The sequence below is a fragment of the Pongo abelii genome, chromosome 16 (genome assembly GCF_028885655.2).
Source record: "Pongo abelii isolate AG06213 chromosome 16, NHGRI_mPonAbe1-v2.0_pri, whole genome shotgun sequence".
Lineage (NCBI taxonomy): Eukaryota > Metazoa > Chordata > Mammalia > Primates > Hominidae > Pongo > Pongo abelii.
This window is the reverse complement of record NC_072001.2, coordinates 23,748,052-23,771,504: the sequence shown is the minus strand read 5'-3', so window position 1 is coordinate 23,771,504 and position 23,453 is coordinate 23,748,052. Positions and strand designations below refer to the sequence as shown.

At 44.7% G+C, this 23,453-nt stretch overlaps 1 protein-coding gene and 1 pseudogene across 7 annotated transcripts; one reads left to right on the top strand and one right to left on the bottom strand.

The window, feature by feature from the left end:
- Nucleotides 1–23,453, top strand: part of LOC129050022 (putative GED domain-containing protein DNM1P46) — an 86,800-nt pseudogene that overhangs the window by 2,397 nt on the left and 60,950 nt on the right.
- On the bottom strand, nt 3,661–15,777 carry LOC129050315 (golgin subfamily A member 8M-like). Of its 7 annotated transcripts, none has more exons than XM_054532244.2 (20): nt 14,466–15,777; nt 12,702–12,821; nt 11,741–11,800; nt 11,477–11,557; nt 10,584–10,622; nt 10,271–10,318; nt 10,098–10,182; nt 9,893–10,002; nt 8,769–8,855; nt 8,555–8,662; nt 8,272–8,359; nt 7,619–7,884; nt 7,295–7,363; nt 5,965–6,040; nt 5,442–5,533; nt 5,126–5,188; nt 4,775–4,875; nt 4,592–4,692; nt 4,336–4,491; nt 3,661–4,250 (listed from the first exon to the last, which is right to left on the bottom strand). In XM_054532244.2, the coding sequence occupies exons 1-20, from the start codon at nt 14,511–14,513 to the stop codon at nt 4,075–4,077; spliced, it is 1,974 nt and encodes a 657-aa protein (XP_054388219.1). In that variant the 5' UTR covers nt 14,514–15,777; the 3' UTR covers nt 3,661–4,074. The 7 variants fall into 7 exon arrangements, with proteins under 7 accessions (XP_054388219.1, XP_054388220.1, XP_054388222.1 ...); XM_054532245.2 differs by having other exon boundaries at nt 4,793–4,875; XM_054532247.2 differs by lacking the exon at nt 7,295–7,363.

Sequence of the window (23,453 nt, the reverse complement as noted above, 5' to 3'; positions counted from 1 at the left end):
AACGGGAGTCGCATGACCAGGGAGCCATGACCCCATCCCCGCCTCCTTCCTCTGTCCTATGCTAGCAATAAATAAGTTTCCCAGCCACAAATAATTATTAGAACCTCCTCCCCATGTGCCAGCTCCAACCTCAGCTAGGTATGATACAGGGGCGGCCCTACCCTCTGGAATATACAAAACCTTACACAGACACAGTATGTACACTGGGGAAGGGGGGCCACCCCAGCAGCCTGTGCCCTCGCCTGGTCCACAGTTAGCCCCACTGTCCTGCCTCTCTGAATAAGAAGGGAGCCCCCGTGAGGGAAAAGTTGCTATGAGAGTAAGGGGGCCATCAGGCCTCCTCCAAACAAACCAACTCCACCAGCCTCTGGCTCTTAAATAACAATCATCATCACCCAGAAATTTAGGGACTCAGCCTTGGTCAAGGTGGCAAAGGGTCTGTTTGTCTTTCCCCATTAGACAGAGGTCTTGTCCTCCTAGCCTAATTATAAAGGGGTGCCTGGGAAGGGGTAGTAGGGACATGGTGGCGGTGGAGACTCCAGCCCCACTTCTCCAGGCTTTGCTAACAGGGGCCTTCTTATAATTTTTATTTTTTTTCCATGACTTTAAAAAAAAATCCCGTAACTTCTTTTTCATAACTTTTTTTGTAACTTTTCATAAAACTTTTTTCTACTTTTTTCCCACAACTTTTGTACATTTTTTATCCCATAACTTTTTAACCTCATAACTTTTTTATCCGATAACTTTTTTATTTTATGTTCTTTTAATAAACATTTGCATAGTTATGTTACAATTTTGTAAAAATGAAACATATTATCTCATGTGAAGCATGCCCAGCAGTTGCACGTATCAATACCTTTAATACTATAGTTTTCAAGAAATGCAAAATAAAATTTTAAGGCAAAAACAATACTTTGAAACAATTTAATGATTTATTACATTACAGTAGCATCACACCAGCAGTCAATAATGCCTCTCTAGGGAAAAATCTTTCAGTATTTCCATTACACATTCTGTTCACAAGAATTCATAAATTGGTAAAATTCATTCTAAGAAAACTTGGCAAATAAAGCTTTGGACTGGAATTGCCATTTCATTCTCTGCTTTTCCTTCCCACCGTTTCTTTCTTTTATACTACAGTATTCATATTTTAAAATGTTTTAACTTATTTCAGAACATTAAGATAGCAGTTACATTTTTTAATAGTTATATTATTTTAAAATGACTCTTCAAGATAAAGTTTTACAGAAAATATATTATGGATAGGGCTGATTTACATTTTCAAATTTTCTAAAAATCAGCTTTGGTTTTAGAGCTGATTTTTTTTCATTTCTGAAAAATCTATCAGGTTTAATCAAATACTTTTAAAATAATTATTATATACTGCAATCTTCAGGTGTTCTGGTTCTTCCTACAGAAACTCAAATGTATTCAGCGGAACTCACATTTTAAAATTCTATGTTTCTGATGAACTCTAACATTCCAATGTTGCCTTCTAAGCAAACTGAAAGCTGCCTTATACTGAATGAGGAAGAGCACAAATACTTGGCTGAATGGGGTATGGCAAAAGACGGCATGCACTTTGAAGAAAGACTTAAGTTATTGTCATACAATTTCCATTCTTTTTAGCTTTTTCTTAAATATATGACAAATACCTACACAAAGAGTGGTATTTCAGTCAATATAGTAAATTTATTTTCCAGACTGACCTTCAGCTTAAATATGCCAGTGTGTGATTTAATCCATAGGCACCTGATGAACACATTATTGTCAGATTGGTTACAGATGCTAAACGCTATCTGAAGGTCATTCCTAGTCACTGATATTTATCAGGGTAAAGTGAAGTGATTTCAATGATAAAAGTATCTTTGAAATAATTTATCAATGTATTAGATAAACCCAGTTTCAGAATGATAAAAGAAAAAATGTTAGACCAAATAATGTGGCTAATTAACAGTGGTCCGATTTCTAGCACGTGGGTTTAAAATGCTCTTAAAGTAACTGTCTTTAAACTGAACACGAATGCAAAAGCAGCAAGTTCAGAAAATAAAAGGCAAGAACAGGACTTTAAGTGCATTTTAAACCCACGGGCTAGAAATCGTACCACTGTTAATTAGCCACATTATTTGGTCTAACATTTTTTCTTTATAATTCTGAAACTGGGTTTATCTAATACATTGATACATTCATAAAATTTGGAAGAGTCAGTTGAAGTCACAAGGACGGAATATTTGCCCTCTTTCAGTGAATGCCGGCAAATCTGTTATTCCATCGGTAAAATCGTATTGCTGCTCTCCTGTTAATGTCATAGAAGTATGATGAGGATGCCAAATGCTAAATATGGAGAAGGTCTAGTAACTAGAAATCCCCACACCAGGGAGCACACATACATATCTCCCTACATCCTAATAATGTGATGTGTTCTGGAACACAGACATTAAAACTTCATGAAGTTTTCCCAAGCATCAAGTTATGATTTAGGCAATATATGACTGAAATGCATTCATTCATCACGCATAGGCACAATCACATAAATATTGCACTAAATATGTCCCTGACTGAAACAGAGAGGTACAAAAACATATTTCACTCTTTGTAAAGAAGTCTGTGAGAAAATATAACTGTGTGATTGTATAGACACGTTTCCTGATAATACATTGACATTCACAAACAGTAGATTGCACTGCAGTTTGGAAACATTTTAAGTTTCATAAACTTCTCCTTGATTTTCAAACATAGTATAATACTGTGTACTAAAATTCCTTTTTGTTTCAACTAAGCACTCTCACATATATTAGTTTATAATAATGTTTCTATTATTTTTTAAAGTGTTTTCCATTCAAGGAAAAGAAGTAAATTCCTATGTCAGAGTAACCAAGGTGGTTGAAGAATAGGTATTAGCCAGAGATGTCTAGATGGTAAAATCAATCTTCAAGCCTCAAAGAAGCTCCATGAACAGAGAGGAATGCCAGGCACCACACAGCTTTCCTTCACTCTAATTCATTCTTGACTAGAGCCTGTATGCCTGTTCCAGGGACATTTGAACTCGTAAAGGATTTCTTATGATCTTTACTAAATACATTAAGAAGAATGCCCACCAGCGCCCTTTTGTGAATTGGGACAGGAAGTCATGTGATTAAAACAGGTAACATGAACTCTGACTTTAAAATGTATTGTAGACACAAATGCTCTAAGCTAGGAAAGGTTTTCCACATCCACAGTCAACGATGGGAACCTTTCATTCCTCAGAAATAAGCCCTTTTTAGGTCATCAAAAAAGAGTACAACTGCTGCAGCTCCTGATGCAATATCTTCATGAGCCCAGAGCACATACAAATCCTAAGGGAACCACCATAATACAGCGCTAATTCTTGGCACTGGAACAGATGAAACACACTCTGTCCTGCACATACCTGCCAGAGGAGGCCACTTTCCTCTTCTGTGAGATTTAAAAAGCTCCCCCAAAATGTTATTACTCCCATCACCAACACACAGAAAATGGAGGAAAGGCTGTTTCCAGTTCTCGGCCTTTAAACAACTCTAAATGTCAGTACTCATAGTGGCATATTACAAAGTAATAAACAGTGCACACTTGGGGGCAAACTACATATTGAGCTAATGAAGAGCTCACTGTGATTAAGATTAGATCAAACAACAGTAGAACATAGGCAAATTTTGTCTCAATTCTGTAGTGAATATACATGCTGCAATAACATTAAAGAAGCATGGCAGCCTATTCCAAACCAACGAGAACAATTTTCTGCAAAGAGTGGGTCTTTGTGTGTTTGAACTCCCACCACATAAGGGCAAACTCGATATGCATGCTAATGACCTACAATTATGAAATTAAAAAAGAAAAATGCTAAAGGATGCCAGAGTGAACATCAGTGAGAGCCACAGAGACCCACTCTCTTTTAACTTTTTACAAATAAACTTAAACTATAAATTAGAAACACAAATAATCATGAGTGACTCTAACATTCAAATGAAGTAAATGAATTGTGTAGGAGATTAACCCCATAACTTGGTTTCTTATTTAAAAATTTCTTGAGCAGCTCTTTGATGACAGTGATGTTTATCTCCTTCTTCTCAGCAGCCAAGCCCAGCAAAAGAATGGCACACAGCAGTTGCTGCCCAAGCCTGGGTGCTCCTGGTGGTCCTGCACGATTGGCTGTGTGGTAGGGTTGTCATAGAGAGGACCCTCCCTGGCCTCTCCTTGAGCAGAGGAGGTGAGGCTCACTTCACAAAGATCTTTGGAGAGAGGGAGGCGGGGATCTGAGCACAGTGGGAGAACCCCTCTTCCTGCCTGCCCACCCCGCCTGAGGGCTCTACTCACCACCCTGCTTGTCTGCAGCCCCAAGTTCCTGGGGGGCTGGGGCTCCTGGACCAGGCTCATCAGCAGGGTTCTGGGCAGCAGCCAGGAATTTTCTGTGACCATTGTTGTAGTTGCTATAAGCCGCAATACCATCTGCTGCAGCTCCAGCAGCTTCACCTGGAGGGAGGGGTGCTCAGCTGTCATGCCGCTGCCTGCACCCACCCTCACACCCACCCCACCCCCACCCCCACCCCCACAGAGATGTTGCACACCCTACCTTCATCTCCTCCCTGTCCTGGGCCAGCCTGATGATGTCCTCCTCCCAGTGCCGCATCTTTGGCACTGCCCCCTGGCTCTGTTAAAACGTGATGGATTTTCCTGCAAGAAGACAGGGCTCAGATGCTGGGGTCCCTCTGACGGCCCTGCAGCTCCCCCTGTGGTGCCCTGGCCTCCCACTCACTGATGGCATCTCTCTCGCCAGTAGTGGATGAAGCGAAGTTCTTGTTTGTTCACCAGCTCACTCAGGTCTGCCTTCTCCTCCAGGTGGTCCATAAAGCCGCTCTGGAGCCAAAATATTGCGGTCACATCTCGGCAGCGACCTGCCCTCAGGTGGCATTTTCAAGTCATGGAGAAGGTGGAGGTGAGTCCTGGCATGGGCCAGCTTCTCCATGACTTCCTGCAGGGCCCAGTGGGTCTCCCCACTCACAGACTTGCCCCCAGTCCCTGGGGCTGGGACCACTGCCTCTGGCTCCTTCAGGGCAGGGGCCACCGGGTGAGCCAGGCACTGGCAGCACACCCTCTGCTTTTTCACCTGCTCTTGTAACCGTGCTTGCTCCTCCTGGACACTGGCTCCAGCGGACTTGAAAATCGCCACCTGAGGGCAAGACATGAGCATTCTTGTAGGGGCATACACACAGCAAATGGGGCAGAGAGGTGGAGTGCAGCCCCTTCCCTTGGGGCCTCAGAGAGTACACATTTGTTACGGGTGAAATGGTGTCTGACCACTGGCTCCCAGAAGGGGTGAGGGTCCAGAGAAACCAGAATGCAGGGAAACTAAGAGCATAAAGGGGTCTTGGAGGGACCACAGAGGAAGGTGGCAAAATGGGTGCAGGGGGAGTCAGGCTCACCATGGCCTCCCTGCCCTCCAGGTCCTCTGAGATGCTTGGCATGGGCCGAGGTGCCTCCTCCTCCTCACTGTCCAGATGTCCTCCTCCATCTCCTGTGGGGGGTGGCCAGAGGGGTCTTCAGACAACCCAACAAGGGAGGTACTGTGGGCCCACCTCTGCCTCCACCCTCACTGTGTAACCCTGAGCCAGCCCCTTCCCAGAGAGGAATGAGCTGCTCTTCTTTATTTGTACTTTTAAGAATCAAAATCTTGCTATTCCACCCAGGCACACTCCCACTACTGGTCGATGTGGGAGTTCTGACCTGCTCTCTTTCTGACCTGGGCCAGTTCAGCCATCCTTAGGCAACTTGGTGGCCCCCTGCTCACAGGAGGTCAACACACTGATGCCGAACTTAGTGCAGGCACCCGGTCGGCATAATGACCAGCTGTTCTAAAGGTCTCTTCCAACTCCTCAATCCTATGCTGCTAACAGTCCCCCCTTCCTCCTGGGGCTCTCTCCTCTTCCTCTGAGCGGTCTCCCATACCTTCCCCAGGGAGAGCCATGAGGCTCAGCTGGGTTGTTAGCTGCTGGTTCTGCTGGCTGGTAGCTTCCAGGTGCTCCTAAGGGGACAGGAAAGAGTGAGAAGGGATGGAGTTTGCCAGGTCATCCCCTTCACGGCCCTGTCCTCCACAGCTCCCTCCCCTGGGTCTCCTGCAACTTTTGGCAGGCCATCTCAGCCACCGCTTTGCCCCAAGCTTCCTGCTGCTGCAGCTGGTTCATGAGCTGGGTCTGCTGCAGTCACTGCCTGGGCAGTGCCTCCTTCTCAGAGGTCAGCTGCTGATAGGCGGCCACCTGCTGCTGATAGGTGGCCACGTACTGCTGCAGGTGACCCAGGTAATGGTCTGGCTGCTGCTGCAGACTCTGAGCCTCTTGGCTCTTCAGCTCCACCTGCAGGAAGATCCTGGGCGTGAGAGCACGTGGTGGCTGGTTTCCAGATTCTGGGCCCATTAGTGGGGTAGCGAGGGCACTGTGGGGCTCTGTCACCTGCCCAGGCCCCTGGCCCCTTGCTCCAGGCCTAAGTGACTGCCTCCCTTTCCTAGAACCCCATGCCTCCTTCCCCAGCCTCAAATCTCATACCCTCTTCTCATTTAATCCTCAGCACCTCTGTAAGGAAAATGCTAACTTCCCTTTGAAGTTAAAGAAACAGACTTTGAGATGAAAAGTACTTGAATGGTGAACCATTCCAGTGGAACCAGGCTGGAATCCAGTTTTAATCTAAGGAGTCTTTTTGTTTTGTTTTGAGACAAGAGTGTCACTCTGTGGCCCAGGCTGGAGTGCAGTGGTGCAATCTCAGCTCACTGCAACCTCCACCCCCTGAGCTCAAGCGATTCTCATGCCTCAGCCTCCTGAGTAGGTGGAATTACAGGCATGTGCCACAATGCCCTGCTAATATTTATTTTATTTTTTTGTAATTTTAGTAGACATGAGGTTTTACCATGTTGGCCAGGCTGATCTCAAACTCCCGACCTCAAGTGATTCTCCTGCCTCAGTCTCCCAAAGTGCTGGGATTATAGGCATGAGCCACTGCACCTGGCATAAGGAGCCTGTTATACCACCGTCTCTTCCCCTGTGATTGGGGGCTCCATGCCTCTAGCTGGGATGATGATGTCCAGACCTGAGAGGAGCCCAGGGCTACCCACCTCTAAAAGTCAGAGGGCAGGAAGCAAGAAACAGTCACAGTACTGCTCTGGAGAGTGCTGGGGTCACCTGCCCCCAGGCTGGAGCTGCCCCTGGCTTGGCACCTCCCCTCCCCAGAGGCTGCTGCCCGCCTCACAGCCCTTCTTGGATGGGGTGGAGGTTTCTTTCTCCTTCACCTCACCAAGCTTCTCCTGTAGCTCCTTTACTTGCTGCTTCAACTGCAGTGCGCTCTTGTGCTCATTGTTCTGGACATAGAGAAGCAATCAGCAGCCACCCACTGCAGCTGGAAACCCCAGAACTTGGTGTCTGCCTCCCATGGCACCAGGAAGGGTGGAGGCAGGTTAGAAAAATCATCCCCTCTTTCCCACAGCCACCTGGCTCACAGGTGCCCTTAGAAGTAACATTTCACATGAGGGCTACACTGCCCCATTTTAGAGGTGGGGAAACAAAGGCCCGGAGGGCTAGGGAGGAGGGCAGGCTCCCCCGGTGGGGCAACGCACCAGCTCCTCAAAGATGCTCTGTGGCTTGGCCAGCTGCTGAAGCCTCTCCTGCTGCTCCTCAAGCCTCTCCTCCTGCTTCCGAAGCCTCTCTTCCTGCACCTGAATCCTCTCTTCTTGTCCCCGGTTCAGGAGGCTTATGCGCTGATTGTTTTTGACTTGGGCCTGGAGCTCTCCTGCCACTCTCTCTAGTTCCTTCCTCAGGTGCTGCAGCTCCACCTTGGAGGACATTGCTGGGGGCTCTGGGGGCTCTGGGGGCAGGGGTTCAGCTGAGAAAGGAAGCAGATAATAAGGGCCTCTGGATTCTCAAAAAAACAAAACAAAACAAAAACCCTCCTCTTGGTGCACAGCTCCTCTCAGACTCCCCAAACTTGGCCTCACTGCTTATGATTCCACGCACCGGGATGGTAGCCAGTCTTCCAAACCAGTTTCAAAAAAAGAGCACTGCGGGTGACTGACAGTGGGCCCTCCTTGCTGATGGGGACACTGAGACACTGAGACTTATTGAGATGACAAGACTTGCCATCTCCTGGCACAGACCTCTTTCCCTCTGCCTCAAAGCCCTTGCATCCACCTACCTCCCTGGGGCATTCTAAGCCACCCTCACAGCCCTCTGATGCCAATCCTGCTCCCAGGTCATGCCAGCCCCATCTTACCCATCTGGTTTTTCAGTTTGGACAAGCTCCTCTCCAGCTTCTCTATCCGACGCATATCATTCTTCTTTTCATTCTTTAATGTGCAAACCTGCCGAAAGCACAAGGGGAAAGGGCCCTGGAGAGAGGGGCTGGTGGCTGGACAGGCTGCCATCTCCCTCTCTGCCCCCACCTCCACAAAGCCCAGACCCATGACCACCTCTGGCTGTACTATTGCCATTTTAAAGATGCCCAGAAAGATCCAGTGACCTATCTAAGGTGGGGGTGCTGAAGGGTCAGATCTCACCTCCTGCGACATTTTTCTCATCCTCTGCTGCCACCGGGCCCTCTCTCCTTTTAGATGTTGCACACACTCGTCTCTTTCTAATTGGGCTTGTTTAAATGACTCCTTCAACTGCAAGAATGGGCACAGAAGTTAGGAAGGGCTGTCACTGGTCCTCTCCTGCTCCTGGCCACCTGGGGTCATCTTCCTTCCACATCCATCCCTCAGAAAACCTCACCTGTGTCACCTGCGCTTTCAGCAGTGCCTGCTCCTGGATGGAGTGCTCTAACTTCCACTCCATACGTGCTTTACTGTGGCTGGAAAACTGGATGGTGAAGAGTGACCAGTTTCAATCTGGTGAGCCCGGGCCATTCCACACAGTGCCCCTTAAAAGGGCTAGGGCTAGGCCCAATATACAACTTGCTCAGTAAAGATCAAGGCATTTCCAAGCCCGTGGTCTGGTTTTTAAAAGAACTCAGTAAAGTTGGAAGGGACAGGGAATGAGATTGAATTTATAGCTGGCTAACAGAGGCCCAGAGAGATCAGATAATATTGCTATTGTTATTACTGTTATTATTACCACTGTTTGAACCTTTGTGGAATGCTTCACCAGGTACAATGCTAACAATCCCGTTTAATCCTCACAACCACCATAGCAGACAGTTACTATGATTACCTCTTTTGTATAGATGAAAAAACATGGAGTATTTGAGGTTAAGTGCTTGCCTGAGTTCACTTAGGCAGAGCTGGGATATAAACACCCAGGTCTATCCAATTCTCTAAGCCCATTTTTCTTGCTGGGGATGGGGGCACAGATAGGAAGGGGAAAATTAATCTTTTGTTCACTTTTTGAAAGGATGATACATTCGCATAGTCCAAAACTCAGAAGGTACAGAAGGGAAGTATCTCCCAGCCAACTTGTTGCTCTCTCCTGAATTTTTTATGAATGCTTGCAGACATGTTTTATGTATATTATCATAGTATGTACACAAACACACACATGCACACATTTCCTCTTTCTATAGAAATGGTAAAATACTAGAAGTACTCTTCTGTACCTTCACAGTACAAGTACCCAATACCCCACCTAGGACTTGCCCAAGACCACAGCCAGGTAAGGGCGGGGCAGGCACTTGGCCTCCAAGCTCTGCGTCCAGTGCTCACTCCACACAGTGCCCCTCAACTCACACACAGCAGCTGACTCAGCCCCAAGCTGCCACTAAAAACCTTTTAAAAAAGCAGCAAGAAATGGCCATGCTGCCTTCTGGGCAGGACACTCCATCCTGCAGAAGGGACCTTTAGGCTCACTCCTCCATCTGTGAAGCCAGGCTCCCAGGGGATGGGGCAGGTGGTTGGACTCACCTGGTTTGCCTTCTTCTTCTGTGTGGTGGTGACAGCAGAGAGAGCCTGCTCTAACTCTCTTTTACGCTGCAATGAATGTTGCAGGTGGATAGCCAGATCCTTTGACTCTTCTGTAATGAGAGAGTTGAGATGGGTCCCAAAGGACTCCCCCTGAAGACCTGTCAAAGTGCCAGGTTGAAGGATGACAGGGTGCCCAGATTCTCACCTTCAAAGTATCTGAGAGAACGTTTCATGTGGTACAGGTGTGTATTTAGCTTCCCTTTCTGTATGTTCAATGTCTGGATTTGAACCTTTGGGAGAAAAGCCAAGCAAGTGCTGAAAGAGAAGGAAAGAAACATTCTCCGGAGGACAGGAGGAAACTTCACACCCTCCACTCACCTCTAGCTCCCTTTCGGCTTTCTGTTTCTTGTTGTTTGCTTTCTTTTCCTGTAGGAAGAGGAAGACAGAGCTCTCACCAGGGAGAGGCAGAGATGGCACAGCAAGAGACATGCACCCAGAATGCCACCAATGCCCCAGGACAGGCCCACCCATGGGACCAGGTTATCAGGGGCCCTGTGGGGATGGGGTGGAATCTGAGGAGTGAGCCTTCTTCCCCAGGCTGGGAGTAGGTGAGATGAGACTGGGGCCTCTATGTCTGAGTGCCCCCCAAACCCTGCAGTCATCTCGTGAGCAAACAAAGAAATCACGTTACTTCTTCCAGCTGATGTTCCACTTGTTTCTTCTGTTGTTTCTGTGGGGAAAGTCAAATTAAGGTGATGGAGGGTGGCCCCCTCAACTCTATTCCCCAGACCAGGAAGCGGTAGGCAGGGGCCAGGAATGGATTTTCAAGGCAAAGTTCTCAGACATAATGGGAACACGAACTGGTAAACTCTCCTCAAGCTCCCAAGGACAGAGGATTTGGGTCTTTGTTGGCTTTTGCCCACAGCCACAGAACTCAAAGTCTGAATCTGGAATCTCTTGAGAGGACAGCAACATAAACCTCTAGAGACGGAGTTTCAGAAAGGCCCCTCCTTCTGGCAGCTTGTGATTTAGAAAAGTGGGTTCATTCAATAAACATGTACTGAGCACGTACAGGCCAGGTATGGTTCTTCACAGCAGATATAGGATGGAAAAGGACAGACAGGAGCCCTTGGCCCTGAGGTTTCCTTTCTAGTGGGCCTTTAAATCTCAGACTCAAGAGCTAACAGAGACCTTTGATACTCACTACCTCCTCTGGAAACACGAGCCTAAAAAGGAGAGGTGGCTTGTTGAGAATCAAAGAGCAAATTAGGGACTGAGTCATGGCAGAAATACAGGGCCCCTGATAACCAGTCAGGCTACCAATTCCCCGAGAGGCAACAACCCCAGGGCTTGTGTAGCAAGGACTCGAGCACGGGTGTCTGGAGAGGAGAGAGTTGGCAAAGAGGGCAGCAAAAGAAGAGCCATGCTGCATGCTCTGGGGTCCCTCCAGGTGAGGCCTGGGCACCCCAGCTCCCTATTTGTCCTGGGCACCAGGGGCCCCCAGCCCCTTTCTTCAGGGCCCCAAGGGGAAACTGGAGCCCAGGATTGGCAGTGTGGAATCAGGGGACCCCAGTGGACTCTTACCAAAGCTTTGATGGTGTTCTTCAGTTGACTGATTTTTACGGACCTTGAATCCAGGACTACTGCTAGTTCTTGGCATGGGCTCTGAGGCACATGCAGAGAGGAAGAGGTGGAGGAGGAGTTGGGGGAGAGGTAGAGAGAATAATCATTAGGGCTGGGGTGTGTGTGGGCTGTCTCAGCTGGCAGAGGGGCACCCAGTCCCACCTGGAGGAGGAGGTTGGAGGGTTGACCTGAAGGGTCACAGCACCTGTGCCCAGAGCCTCTTACCTCCAGATCCTTCAGGGTAGCAGATGATGTAGGGCCTTCCCTGTGGAAATCTCTTGCTGACTACAAGAGATGAGAGCGCATATGGAGATGTTCTGTCCCCCACAGTGTCTGAGTCCTCTGACTTCCTTTCTTCCCCATCAACTGGCAACATTTTCTTTTCTGCCTGTCTTGGATCCTTTGTCCCATAACTCCTTTATGCTAACTTCTCTCATGGTTCTTATCTCCCCACCATCCCATCCTGGGGCCCTTTCAGTGATTCCTGATGGCAAGTGACTGTTCTCATTGTCCTGGCTTCCCCTTGAGACTGGGGATGAGGAAACTCAAACAGCAATGACCATATCCTGGGTGTCCTGAGTGTTTACAGCAGGCCATGTACTAGGGATTAACATAAAAACAACAATAACAAATCTCATTTAAACTTCACAAGTGGAAGTCAAACAGTATCACCTCTGTTATACAGATGTGAAAAGAGAGGCCCAATTAGGTCAAGCATCTTGCCCTAAATCATAGCCCTAGCAGAGCAGATGGAGAGGCAGGATTCAAACCCAGAATTCCTTTTTTTCTTTTTTTTGAGACAGAGTCTTGCTCTGTCACCAGGCTGGAGTGCAGTGGCACAATCTTGGCTACTGGAAGCTCCACCTCCCAGGTTCACACCATTCTCTTGCCTCAGCCTTCTGAGTAGCTGGGACTACAGGCACATGCCACCATGCTTGGCTAATTTTTTTGTATTTTTAGTAGAGACAGGGTTTCACCGTGTTAACCAGGATGGTCTGGATCTCCTGACCTCATGATCTGCCTGCCTTGGCCTCCCAAATTTCTAGGATTACAGGCATGGGCCACCACACCCAGCTAAAGCCAGAATTCTTAACCAGTACCCAGCAGTCCATCTACAATCTTAAAAATTACCCTCTATTGCCCCTTGGCCCCCCTGTCCCCAGAAGCCTGGCCAGCCAAGACTCACATCCCCAGGTGACTGGCAACCACCAGAAGTGGCTGTCTCAGGGATACTGCCATTTGTTTTCCTGTTCCTGTTCACTCCTGCTGGAACTCTAGGGCTGTTTTTCTGCCAATATTCTTTTAACTGTTGGAAAGAAGAGCAGTAATACTCATGAGAACTGTCAGCCCCTACAGCCACATCCTCCTTTACAGTTTTTACAAAATACACTTACACACCATCTGATTTAATGATGCCAACAACAGTACAAGGTGTTGTCACACTCACTTAGTGACTGAGAGGGATTGATATCATGGCTAGAAAAAAAAAAGAAAAAGGCAATACTGGAACTTTGAAACTCAGTCTTCTGACTCCAAGCTCTGAGGTTTTGCCAAGAATCAGCAGCTGGCAGGGACCAAACCCAGAGGCAGAGGTAGAAAAGTAAACATTAAGTAGGCAGGAACTGTATGCCATGTGGTTTAGAGTCATACATCCTCACACATCTGTTAGTGTGAAGAAGTGCACCAGTACCCCTCAAACTTTTATATCAATGTGTCCTCATGGCAGAAGGCAGCCTTTCTCTTAAATCAGAATTTATCAGAAAGAGGACAACCCAAGCCTCATTTCAGAGAGAAGTCTGGTATGCTCTTAGAAACCTAAGTGACTGTCATCCCTAAGTACATTCATGTTATTTCTCTTGATCTCAAGAGAATCAAGGGAAACTGATGCTTCAGAAAGATGTCCCACATTTATCCTGTGGCACTCAAAGTGCCCAAGGTTGAGATAATATGAGGAAGATTCAAGGTGTCAAGTTCAGTTTCCCAAGATCTATTCCACAGAAGATGAGCGAATCTCACTTCAGAGACCACTGACTGAAGGGCAGTCTGGTCCCAGAACCATGGAGAATGAGAATATGAGGTGGAGAACTCAGAAAAAAATGTTAAAATCTCTCTGGAAAGTAGAAGCCTGGGAGAAAACCAAACCAAACCCATTCTCTCATTGCCACCCAGAGATACTGTCAACGTTTTGAGTTCACGGGGGAAGTGTAGGATTTTCCCACCATCAACATCTGTAAGGGAGTGAGGCAGCCTGAAACCGCTTGCTCCTAGGTCCCAGTCTCCATTCCCCTTCCAGCTGGAAATTTGTGCTGTGACCAGAGGAATCAGAAATGGGGTGAGAATGCTTAGGGGACTGGGTCATAAGATCAAAGGCCAGTCTTGCAGTAATGACAGTTACAGGTGGACTGTGACATCACTACATTCCACTCCTCCTGGTGGGGGGAGGGACCATGTCAGCACCATGTCCAAGTCGCCGCTCCATGATGGGGGAGGGAAGTACAGGGTTGGGACTCAGCTCCTTGGAGATGCCAGCACAAAGAACCCAGGGAGGTCGACCTTGAGGCAACAGGAGGGGAGGGCAGAGTCTGCAGCAGGGAGTCCCAGCAGTCACCAGACCAAAGGGGGTGGGGCCTGGATCCTTGGAGATGAGAGTCCAAAGAGCCCAGGGAGATCAAGCTTGGGGCAGCAGGAGATGAAGGCCCAGTAATGGAGTGGGAAGCCCCAAGAGTCACCCACCCAATTCACCCTGGGGTGATTGGTGAGGGCAAGGACCGGGCTGTTTGCTGAAGGGGTGGGGCTGACTGACAAAACTTTGGTGGGGGTAGCCCAGAGGCACCGGGGTTGGGGGGCCCAGTCCAGTGTGCTTCAGGAGTTGTATGGACTCTGGCAGGGGTCTTGTCATCAGAGGGGATCTGTGGCTGGTTTGAGGGGCTATGACCTAGTGCGTTTTTACCTTTTTCTTGGCTGCCGCCAATTTGTTCTGTTGAGTTTCTTCTGCCATCGCAGGGTGGGTAGGGAGGCAGGGTTGGGGCCACGTCAGCGAAATCCCAGTGAGCACTAATCAACACCTCCAGTCACCTACCAGGCAGCTGTGTGACTGAGCCAGAGGAGGCGTAACCAGGGCCCCAGTAGAATGTGGAATAGGGGTGTGGCCTTAATGCTCCAAGCCCATTGGTCAATGAGAAAGATGAAAGGGAAAGGGGGTGTGGCCAGACAGCAGTGTGTCCAGAGGGAACTGTGGCTCACAAGGAAAGCTGCCCATGCAACCGCTGTCCCCACCCACTCTAAGAGAGGGGAGAGGCCTCCCACTCTGGAAGAGAAGAGGGGCCGGCTTTTGCTTTAAAAGCTTTCAAACTTTAAAAAATATATGTGTGTATACTTTATATATATGTGTGTCCGTGTGTGTGTATCTATGTTTTTCTCCATAGCTGTCTTCATTATCCAGCTTCTATGCAAGGTCTATGATTTTGGCCTACAGTTTTCATCTTTGATTACAGTACAAAAATTACCAGTATTACCTTAACTGAGATACAGATCCTATAAAAATGGAAAACCCATAGCATGCTTGATGATTAATGAGGCAGACTATATTATCCAACATTCTAATAAGATAAAATAATCACAATGATTTCTCTTTTTTGGAAAAATGTTTCTCTTATTCTCCTACGTTTTTGTTAAGATTTTTTTTCTTAAACATGTCTAATATCTGTAAAAACACAAAGCTTTTGGGCTGGGCGCAGTGGCTCATGCCTGTAATTCTGGGACTTTGAGAGCCCAAGGTGGGTGGATCATGAGGTCAGGAGATCGAGACCATCCTGGCTAACGCAGTGAAACCCCATCTGTACTAAAAATACAAAAATGTCCGGACATGGTGGCAGACACCTGTAGTCTCAGCTACTTGGGAGGCTAAGGCAGGAGAATGACATGAACCCCCGAGGTGGAGCTTGCAGTGAGCCAAGATCATGCCACTGCACTCCAGCCTGGGCTACAGAGCAAGACTCTATCTCAATAAATAAATAAATAAATTCATTAATTAATTAAAATAAAAAATTAATAGTAAGAGCAATGTGAACAAAAGATGCAATGAAATAATTTAGAAAGTACAAGCTATTAAAAAGTAGATTTTAAAACTTGTGCAATGAAGTCAAACAGCACCCAACGAAAACGTATACCCTTACATGTTTGTTTAAAAAGCAATTTAAATTACATTGATCCACTAAACTAGGAAAAGCAAAACAAACAAAAAGGGGGAAATAATTAAGACATAAGGAAAAAGTAAAAAAGAAAAACCACTAGATTTAAAAAATAAAACTAAAGGAGAATTCTTTCAAAAGACTGAGATTAAAACAGTCAAGCCTCTGATAAGTAATCAAGATAAAGAAAACTTTGAAGAGAAAAAGGCATATAGCCACATGTGAATATGATGCAAAAAGTGAAAACTTTGCACATCTTTACAACACCTTAGAAGTATGGATGACATGTTCATTTTTTTTTTTTTCTCAGACAGAGTCTCGCTCTGTCACCCACGCTGGAGTGCAGTGGCACGACAAACTCCACCTCCCGGGTTCACGCCATTCTCCTGCCTCAACCTCCCGAGTAGCTGGGGCTACAGGTGCCCGCCACCACGCCTGGCTAATTTTTTGTATTTTGGCTTAGTAGAGATGGGGCATCACCATGTTAGCCAGGATGGTCTCGATCTCCTGCCCTCGTGATCCACCAGCCTCGGCCTCCCAAAGTGCTGGGATTACAGGCATGAGCCATCGCACCCGGCCAAAGTGTTCATTTTTTTTTTTTAAGAATCTACAGTTATGAAAACTAACTGAAGTAGTGGAAAATCTGGGGACCAATACGCAGAAGAAGGAAAAAGACAAAGACTCATCCTCCATATTGGATACTTATTTAAACCAGAATTTGTCAGCCTCAGCAATATTGATATATTGGGCCAGATAATTCTTTGTGGAGGGTTCTCCTGGTGTGTTGTCGGACATTTAGTAACATTCCCTCTACCCACAGAATGCCAATAAGACCTCCCGACCATGACCAGTTGTGACCACAAAAATGTCTCCAGATATTTCCAAACGTCCCATAGGAGGCAAAATACTCCTGCCATTGAAAATTACTGTGTAAACCAGATCTACATCCTAGATCTTAGAAAAAAGATGTAAAGCTTCCCAACTCAGCCTTGCATACCCTTGATACTGAAATGAAATAACAGCCTTAAAGGAAGCAAACAAAACTATAATCTTATTTAATACAGAAGTAAAAATGCAAAAATAAAATATTACCATAGCCATTCTAACAGTGTTTACTATAGGAATGCAAAGATAATTCAAAATTAGGAAAACTTCATCAGGCAATTCACAAATTATATTTCTACATATAATTGAAGGCACAATCATGACAAACAAAGTAGCTCTATATGCATTAGGTCCATGATCTATTCGGTGAAAAACACAAGTTGCAGATGTCTTACAGAAGGAAAACTTAACACTGAACACATATTTTCACCATTTACTCTTTGTCCTGAGGCTCCAATAGAAATACAGTGAAGAATAAACATTGTATGAGCACACAATTACAAAAAAGGAATGGGGTTACCAACAGAAGAGAATTCATCTTCATTAGACAATGACAGTAAATGGAAAATGGTTAATTAATGGAGCAAAGCAAACAAAGGTGGAGGTCAGGAGGATACTGAGAACAACGAGGCTAATTTGTCCCACAGCAACCTGGAAATGATCTAGACTCAGACACGAGGTACCCCCGAGAGTGGGACTGATAGGCAAGACTGAAAACAGAGATTAACCAAAAGCCCAGACAGAGAACACGTTTTCCAGGCCCTGAAACACACTGCTGGCCCCATCTCCTTAAACAGAACCCAAGCAAACATATCTACCTCAGGCAAGAGAATGTAGATTTTACATCCAGAGGAATGGAGTAGTTCCAGCCATCATTTATGATTGCACCAGGAGATAAGATAGAGGGATGGAGGATAACAATTAGGAATCAGCATACATTCCTCCTAAAAGCTATCAGTTGACAAGTCTTTGCCACAAAGAACTCCCAATCAATTTTTATTTATTTTTACTTTTATTTTTATTTATTTATTTTTTTGAGACAGGGTCTTGCTCTTTCACCCAGGCTGGAATGCAGGAATGCAGTGGCATGATCACAGCTCACTGCAGCCTCAATCTCCTGGGCTCAAGCAATCCTCCTGCCTCAGCCTCCCAAGTAGCTGAGACTGCAGATGGGTGTCACCACACTTAGCTATTTTTTTTTTTGGTAAAGATGGGGTCTCACTATGTTGCCCAAACTAGTATTGAGCTCCTGGGCTCAAGAGATCCTCCCACTTCGGTCTCCCAAAGCACTGAGATTATAGGTGTGAGTCACCACACCCCACCTCCCAGTCTTTTAGTAGCTCTCTCAAATATGAATGAACAAATAAAGAATGAAAAAAAGACTACAGGTCAGGCACGGTGGCTCATGTCTGTAATCCCAGCACTTTGGGAGGCTGAGGTGGGTGGATCACCTGAGGTTGGGAGTTCCAGACCAGACTGACCAACATGGAGAAATCCCATCTCTACTAAAAATACACAAATTAGCTGGGCATGGTAGCACATGCCTGTAATCTCAGCTACTTGGGAGGCTGAGGCAGGAGAACTGCTTGAACCTGGGAGGCAGAGGTTGTGGTGAGCCGAGATCACATCATTGTACTCCAGCCTAGGCAACAAGAACAAAACTGGGTCTCAAAAAAAAAAAAAAAAGACTACAAATGATAAGCAACATAGAATAGATATTTAAGGAAAGGCTTTAAAAAGAAAAATAAGACCAGAATAAACTAAGAAAAAAATTATTAAAGAACAAAGAGATGCCAGAGAGAAGACAGAGTATCAAAATCACTTCATAAGGACACTTGTGAATATATTACATGTATAAAACAAAACAGAATATGAATAAGAAATAATCAGAGAAGAAAAAGTTCTTAGAACTCATGCTTCATCTTGGGAGTTGGTCGCCAATGAGCCATACCTCCTGTCATCATGTCCTTAGACAGGCCCATCCATAGTCAATCTGGGTTGGCCCCAACACTCACTTTAACCTATAGCATGTCGTAGAAATGACACTGGAGCTGTTCCAGGTCTAAGCCTTAAGAACCTCTGGCAGCTTCATTTCTGTGCTTCTGGAAGCCAAACATAAGAATTGACTACCCTCTTGGAGAAAGAAAAGCCACATGAAGAGACCCGAGACGATGAGATGTTATGCAGAGAGAAAGGCCACATCAAGAAACACCAAGGCAGCAGACCTGTGGGTGAAGAAGCCATCTCAGACATTCGACTACAGCTGAGCATCCAGATGACCAGTCCCTGACACTGTCTAACTGCACAGTGAGAGCTGCCAAATGAGACCAGAAGAAAAACTGTCCAGCTAGCCCCAGTTAATCCATACAGTAGTGACAGATAGACAGATGTGTAGTTTTATGCCATTAAGTTTTGAGAAAATTGGTTAAGCAACAATAAATAACCAAAACAAAACTTAAAGTTATTACAGTCCAAATAAAATTTCCTGAAAGTCAAAAGATAAGAAAATATTCCAGAACTTTAAATTTAAAAAAAAATTAGAAATAACTTGAAATACAAGACTCAAGACATGAGGTCCAAAATCCAATTAATAGACACTTCAAAATGAACAAATAAAATGGAAAAGAGAAAGTTAACACCAAAAATATGACAAGATTCAAGACTCCAACTTTGAAAGAGCCTATCCATAGGCCTGTTCATTTGGTGTACCCAGCACAATGAATGAAAAAAGACCCACACTAAGTACATTGTTGTGCTATTTCAGCTCACCAAGGAAAGGACAAATTCCTAAAAGCTTCCAGGGAGAAAGTCATGCATAAACAAGTGAAACTCAGGATGGCATGAGGTTTCACCACCACGACTGGTTAGAAGACAAAAGCACAGACTTTGAAATTCTAAGGTAAAATTATCCTCAACCTAGAAATACATAATCAAGCAAACTATCAATCAAGTGTGAGGATAGAATATGAGAGACGTGAATACTGATGGGGATGTGGTATGCAGCAGGCACTGTTCTAAATGGTTTACATGTACCAACCCAATTAAGAAACTTAAAGTACACACACCACACACACACACACACACACACACACACACACACACTGTTCTAAATGGTTTACATGTACCAACCCAATTAAGAAACTTAAAGTACACACACCACACACACACGCACACACACACACACACACACAGTTCTTCCTGCTAATCACTTTACAATGAAACAACCAAGTAGCTAACCCAGAGCCCACAAAGGCAGAGTAAAAATTCTAACACTTGGTAAAATAAAAATGCACATATACCCTGTGACCTAAAAAAAAAATGCTTAAGTATTCAAAGACAGACAGCAATTACAGCTACTGAGAACATCATTGTAAGCAAACTGAGGCAGAGAAAACAAAGGTGCTAATGAGGGTTTGAACCACCTAACCTGCGGAAACCAACTGGATGCTTTCCTAGGTTCCGAGCTGGCATTGTCTTTCAGAATGATCTAGAAGAGGTCACATGACACTGTTACAAAGGATCTGGAGAAAGGGACCCTTGCTTTATCACTCCGGTGCTCCAGTCATGCTTCATATTTTCACTTCTTACACTCTTTCACATGAAGTCAATTTGCAGACTTCCATCAAGCACTTAGATAGCTTTTTGTAATGTTCATGACAAGTTCTGGATGTTATCTCTGCACTTTTGACAAATTCTTAGCAGTTAACTTACAAGGCAGTTAACATTTTTGTTCAAACACAGTATAGCTAGAACAGGGTCATATACTCAATAAAACAAATATTTACCAAGCATTCATTGAGTGGAAGATAAAATGCACAAAGCATAATTATAAAATATTCTCCCCTGCCATGATACAACAAAATTTTTAAAGGCTTACGGAATATAGCATAACATGACCAAAGCAAAAACAGTAAGGACTAAAGAAGGGAGGAAGGGAAAATATCAGCATGAACTGAATATGACCCAGAAGAGGCTTGATGGTCAGACATGTAAAGATGTTTTGGGTAGGGTTAAGGGGTGGAAGTCAGGGGCACAGGTCAGAGGCACATTCTACAAGGGAAAAACAGCTGATACAGAAGCCTGAAAGGTAAAGTGGGCAGAGCACCTGTACAGGACTCTTACCTGCCGCAGAAAGGTTACAATGCACCTTACCAGAACACAGCAGCACACAGCCAGGCCTGGGGCAGAGGGATCACTCAAACAGCACCAGAGGCTGCATTCCTACTTTTCTTCTGTCAACAAGTCCATTTTCATTGTTAGTTTCTCCTTCAACACAAACATAAAAACAATTGGCTGAACACACGGGAACAAGGAAAATCTGACTGAAGAATGAGACATTAAAACTTAAGGGCCTTGGGTCCTGGTGCGGTGGCTCATGCCTGGAATCCCAGCACTTTGGGAGGCAGAGGTGGGTCATTTGAGGTCAGGAGTTCAAGACTAGTCTGGCCAACACGGTGAAACCCCGTCTCTACTAAAAACACAAAAGTTAGCCAGGTGTGGTGGTGGGCACCTGTAATTTCAGCTACTTGGGAGGCTGAGGCAGGAGAATTGCTTTAACCAGTGGACTGTCAAGAGAGGTAGGCTGCAGTGAACTGAGATCGCACCACTGCACTCCAGCCTGGGTTACACAGTGAGACTCTGTCTCAAAAAAAAAAAAAAAAGTCATGGTCATGGTAAAAAACCTATGGCTTTGGAAGGCTTTCTCGGTAATGTCCTAGAATTAAGGTTAAGCCTACGTTTCATGGTAACTGAACAGGAAACCAGCCTGACCAACATCCTTCTGCCAAGTGGCTTGCTCTCAGCTCCTCTTGGTTGGGCCTTGGGCAGCCAGACTGTCTGGTTTTAATCCTTGCTCTGCCACCTGTGACCTTGGACAAGTTACCTACCTTCAGTTACCTCATCTACAAGATGCAGATATTAATAATACCCTCTTTTTAATTTACTCAGAGGATTAAAAGAGTTAATAAAAAGTAAAAAATAAAAAGACTTGGTAAGCATAGGCACAGAGGAAAAAAAAAGTAAAAATAAATAATTAAATAAAAAGACCAGTGCCTAGCACATAAAAGTTCATCAGGAATTAATTCTATAATATGAACTCAATTTTGCAAAACTTCAAAGTACATATAACTTTTAACTTACTAGGGTATACATACCAATAATAAATTTACAACGGTAGACATGTTTGCCTACTGGAAATACAACAAAGACTAAACAAGCAGATACTAAATCATTAAGCAGTTATGAGTTAGTATCTTTAATTTTCTTATACTTCTATATTTTCTATAGATCATCTTTGTAACAAGAAGAAAACAAACCAAATGAAAATGAAATGAATTCTCTCAGAAAGAATTAAGTCAAGACACGAAGAAGGCTGACAAAGTAATATAAAATATATCTTATGGTTTATGTAAAATTCTTAATAAAATACCTTCTTTCCTCCAAGCTGCACTCTGGCTTTGCCTTTGAGTCAGGTGGCTTTTCTTTGCATGATGACTGGTTCTGTTGAGTAGGCACTGCTTCAGCCCTACAGGAAGAACAAAACATCTCTGGAACACAGCAGCATTCCTGATTCCCACTTGAGAAGGCCTAACAAAATGGCATATGCCTCAACAGCAGCACATCAGTGTTAAAAAGTCTGGAGTCAAGGGGAAAAAGTAAAATTGGACCATTTCCAGAATCGCACAAAAAGCAACAAACTGACGTTCTAAGTGCCCAACGTGAGCAAATTAGAACCTTAAATAAAGGTCACTCTTAATGCCTATCCCAGCATAGATTCAGTACCAAGAACAGCGTCATTTTACTGGTTTACCTTTTTCATTCTTGAAAGTAGGAGCTATGAAAAAAAAAACACTAAAATTTCTCCAAGAGAACCTTCTACTTTCTATCTAACTTACATAATCAAAACACTCTATGGAGGTTGAAAATTGAGTATTATAAGAAAATAATCACCTGTTCTGTGAGAAGTTCAATACATAATGCTCCTCCACCCAATACATACCTTAAAAAGAAAAAAGGAAACATACAAAATTATCTCGAGAATTATTCCTGCTTAAACAATTTCTATGTGCCATTACTAAGAAAGTAGACACACAGTAAAGATGAGAAGAGAACATGCAAACATGAACATACTTGTTAGGGATATAGGACTATGGGTAATTTAAAAATTTTCATGGTATTACTCTCATGTAATTGCTCTGAAATTCTAGTCAGTTGTTTGAAATGGCTCTTAGAACAGAATACTTTGACATTTTTATGATGTCAAAAACTAAGAACTTAGCTCTAAATATTCCAAAGAATAGGGGCAGAAGAACCCCTTTCCTTAAATGGCATTTGAGTATTCTTTACAACTCAAACTTTCTCTCCCATCCTGTGATGGCCAAGAGTTTTTCCTCTGACAATGGCATTGACCTTACCCTATCCAAAATATGAACATCTGCATGGTTTCCTGGTTCAAATTGTTTTTATCCATTCTGTCGTGAGCATCAAATGGTTCAGACCAGGCAGCACCTCTCTGGGACTCCTCAAGTCCTTTCTAGATCTGAAAGACTATTCTCTGAACCAAAAACAACTTCTGGGGGTGTACCAAATCTCCCATTAGAAAATTATTTAGATCCATATGTTTTAACTTTTTAACTCTTTCTCAAACAAAATAATTTCATTTCTCCTTTACTGTTATTTTAAATTTCAAAATACACAGATAGTATGTCTAAAATAAAATCAAGGGAATGACAGTTGTAGAACACAAACTGTGGTAATTTTGAAAACACAAAAGCTAAGACCACTAATTAGGTCTATGTGGACACCAAGTCCACCACAACCTGTTCTGTCCTCCGGGGCTCTGCCCACACCTTTCCCTTGCCTGA

Coding starts and splice junctions, on each gene's coding strand:
- LOC129050315 (XM_054532244.2), bottom strand. CDS start 14,513: ATGGCAGAAGAAACTCAACAGAACAAATTGGCGGCAGCCAAGAAAAAG. Junction 12,822..14,465: donor TGGCGGCAGCCAAGAAAAAG/GTAAAAACGCAC, acceptor TCTTTCCAACAG/TTAAAAGAATATTGGCAGAA. Junction 5,534..5,964: donor CATGGCTCTCCCTGGGGAAG/GTATGGGAGACC, acceptor CACCCCCCACAG/GAGATGGAGGAGGACATCTG.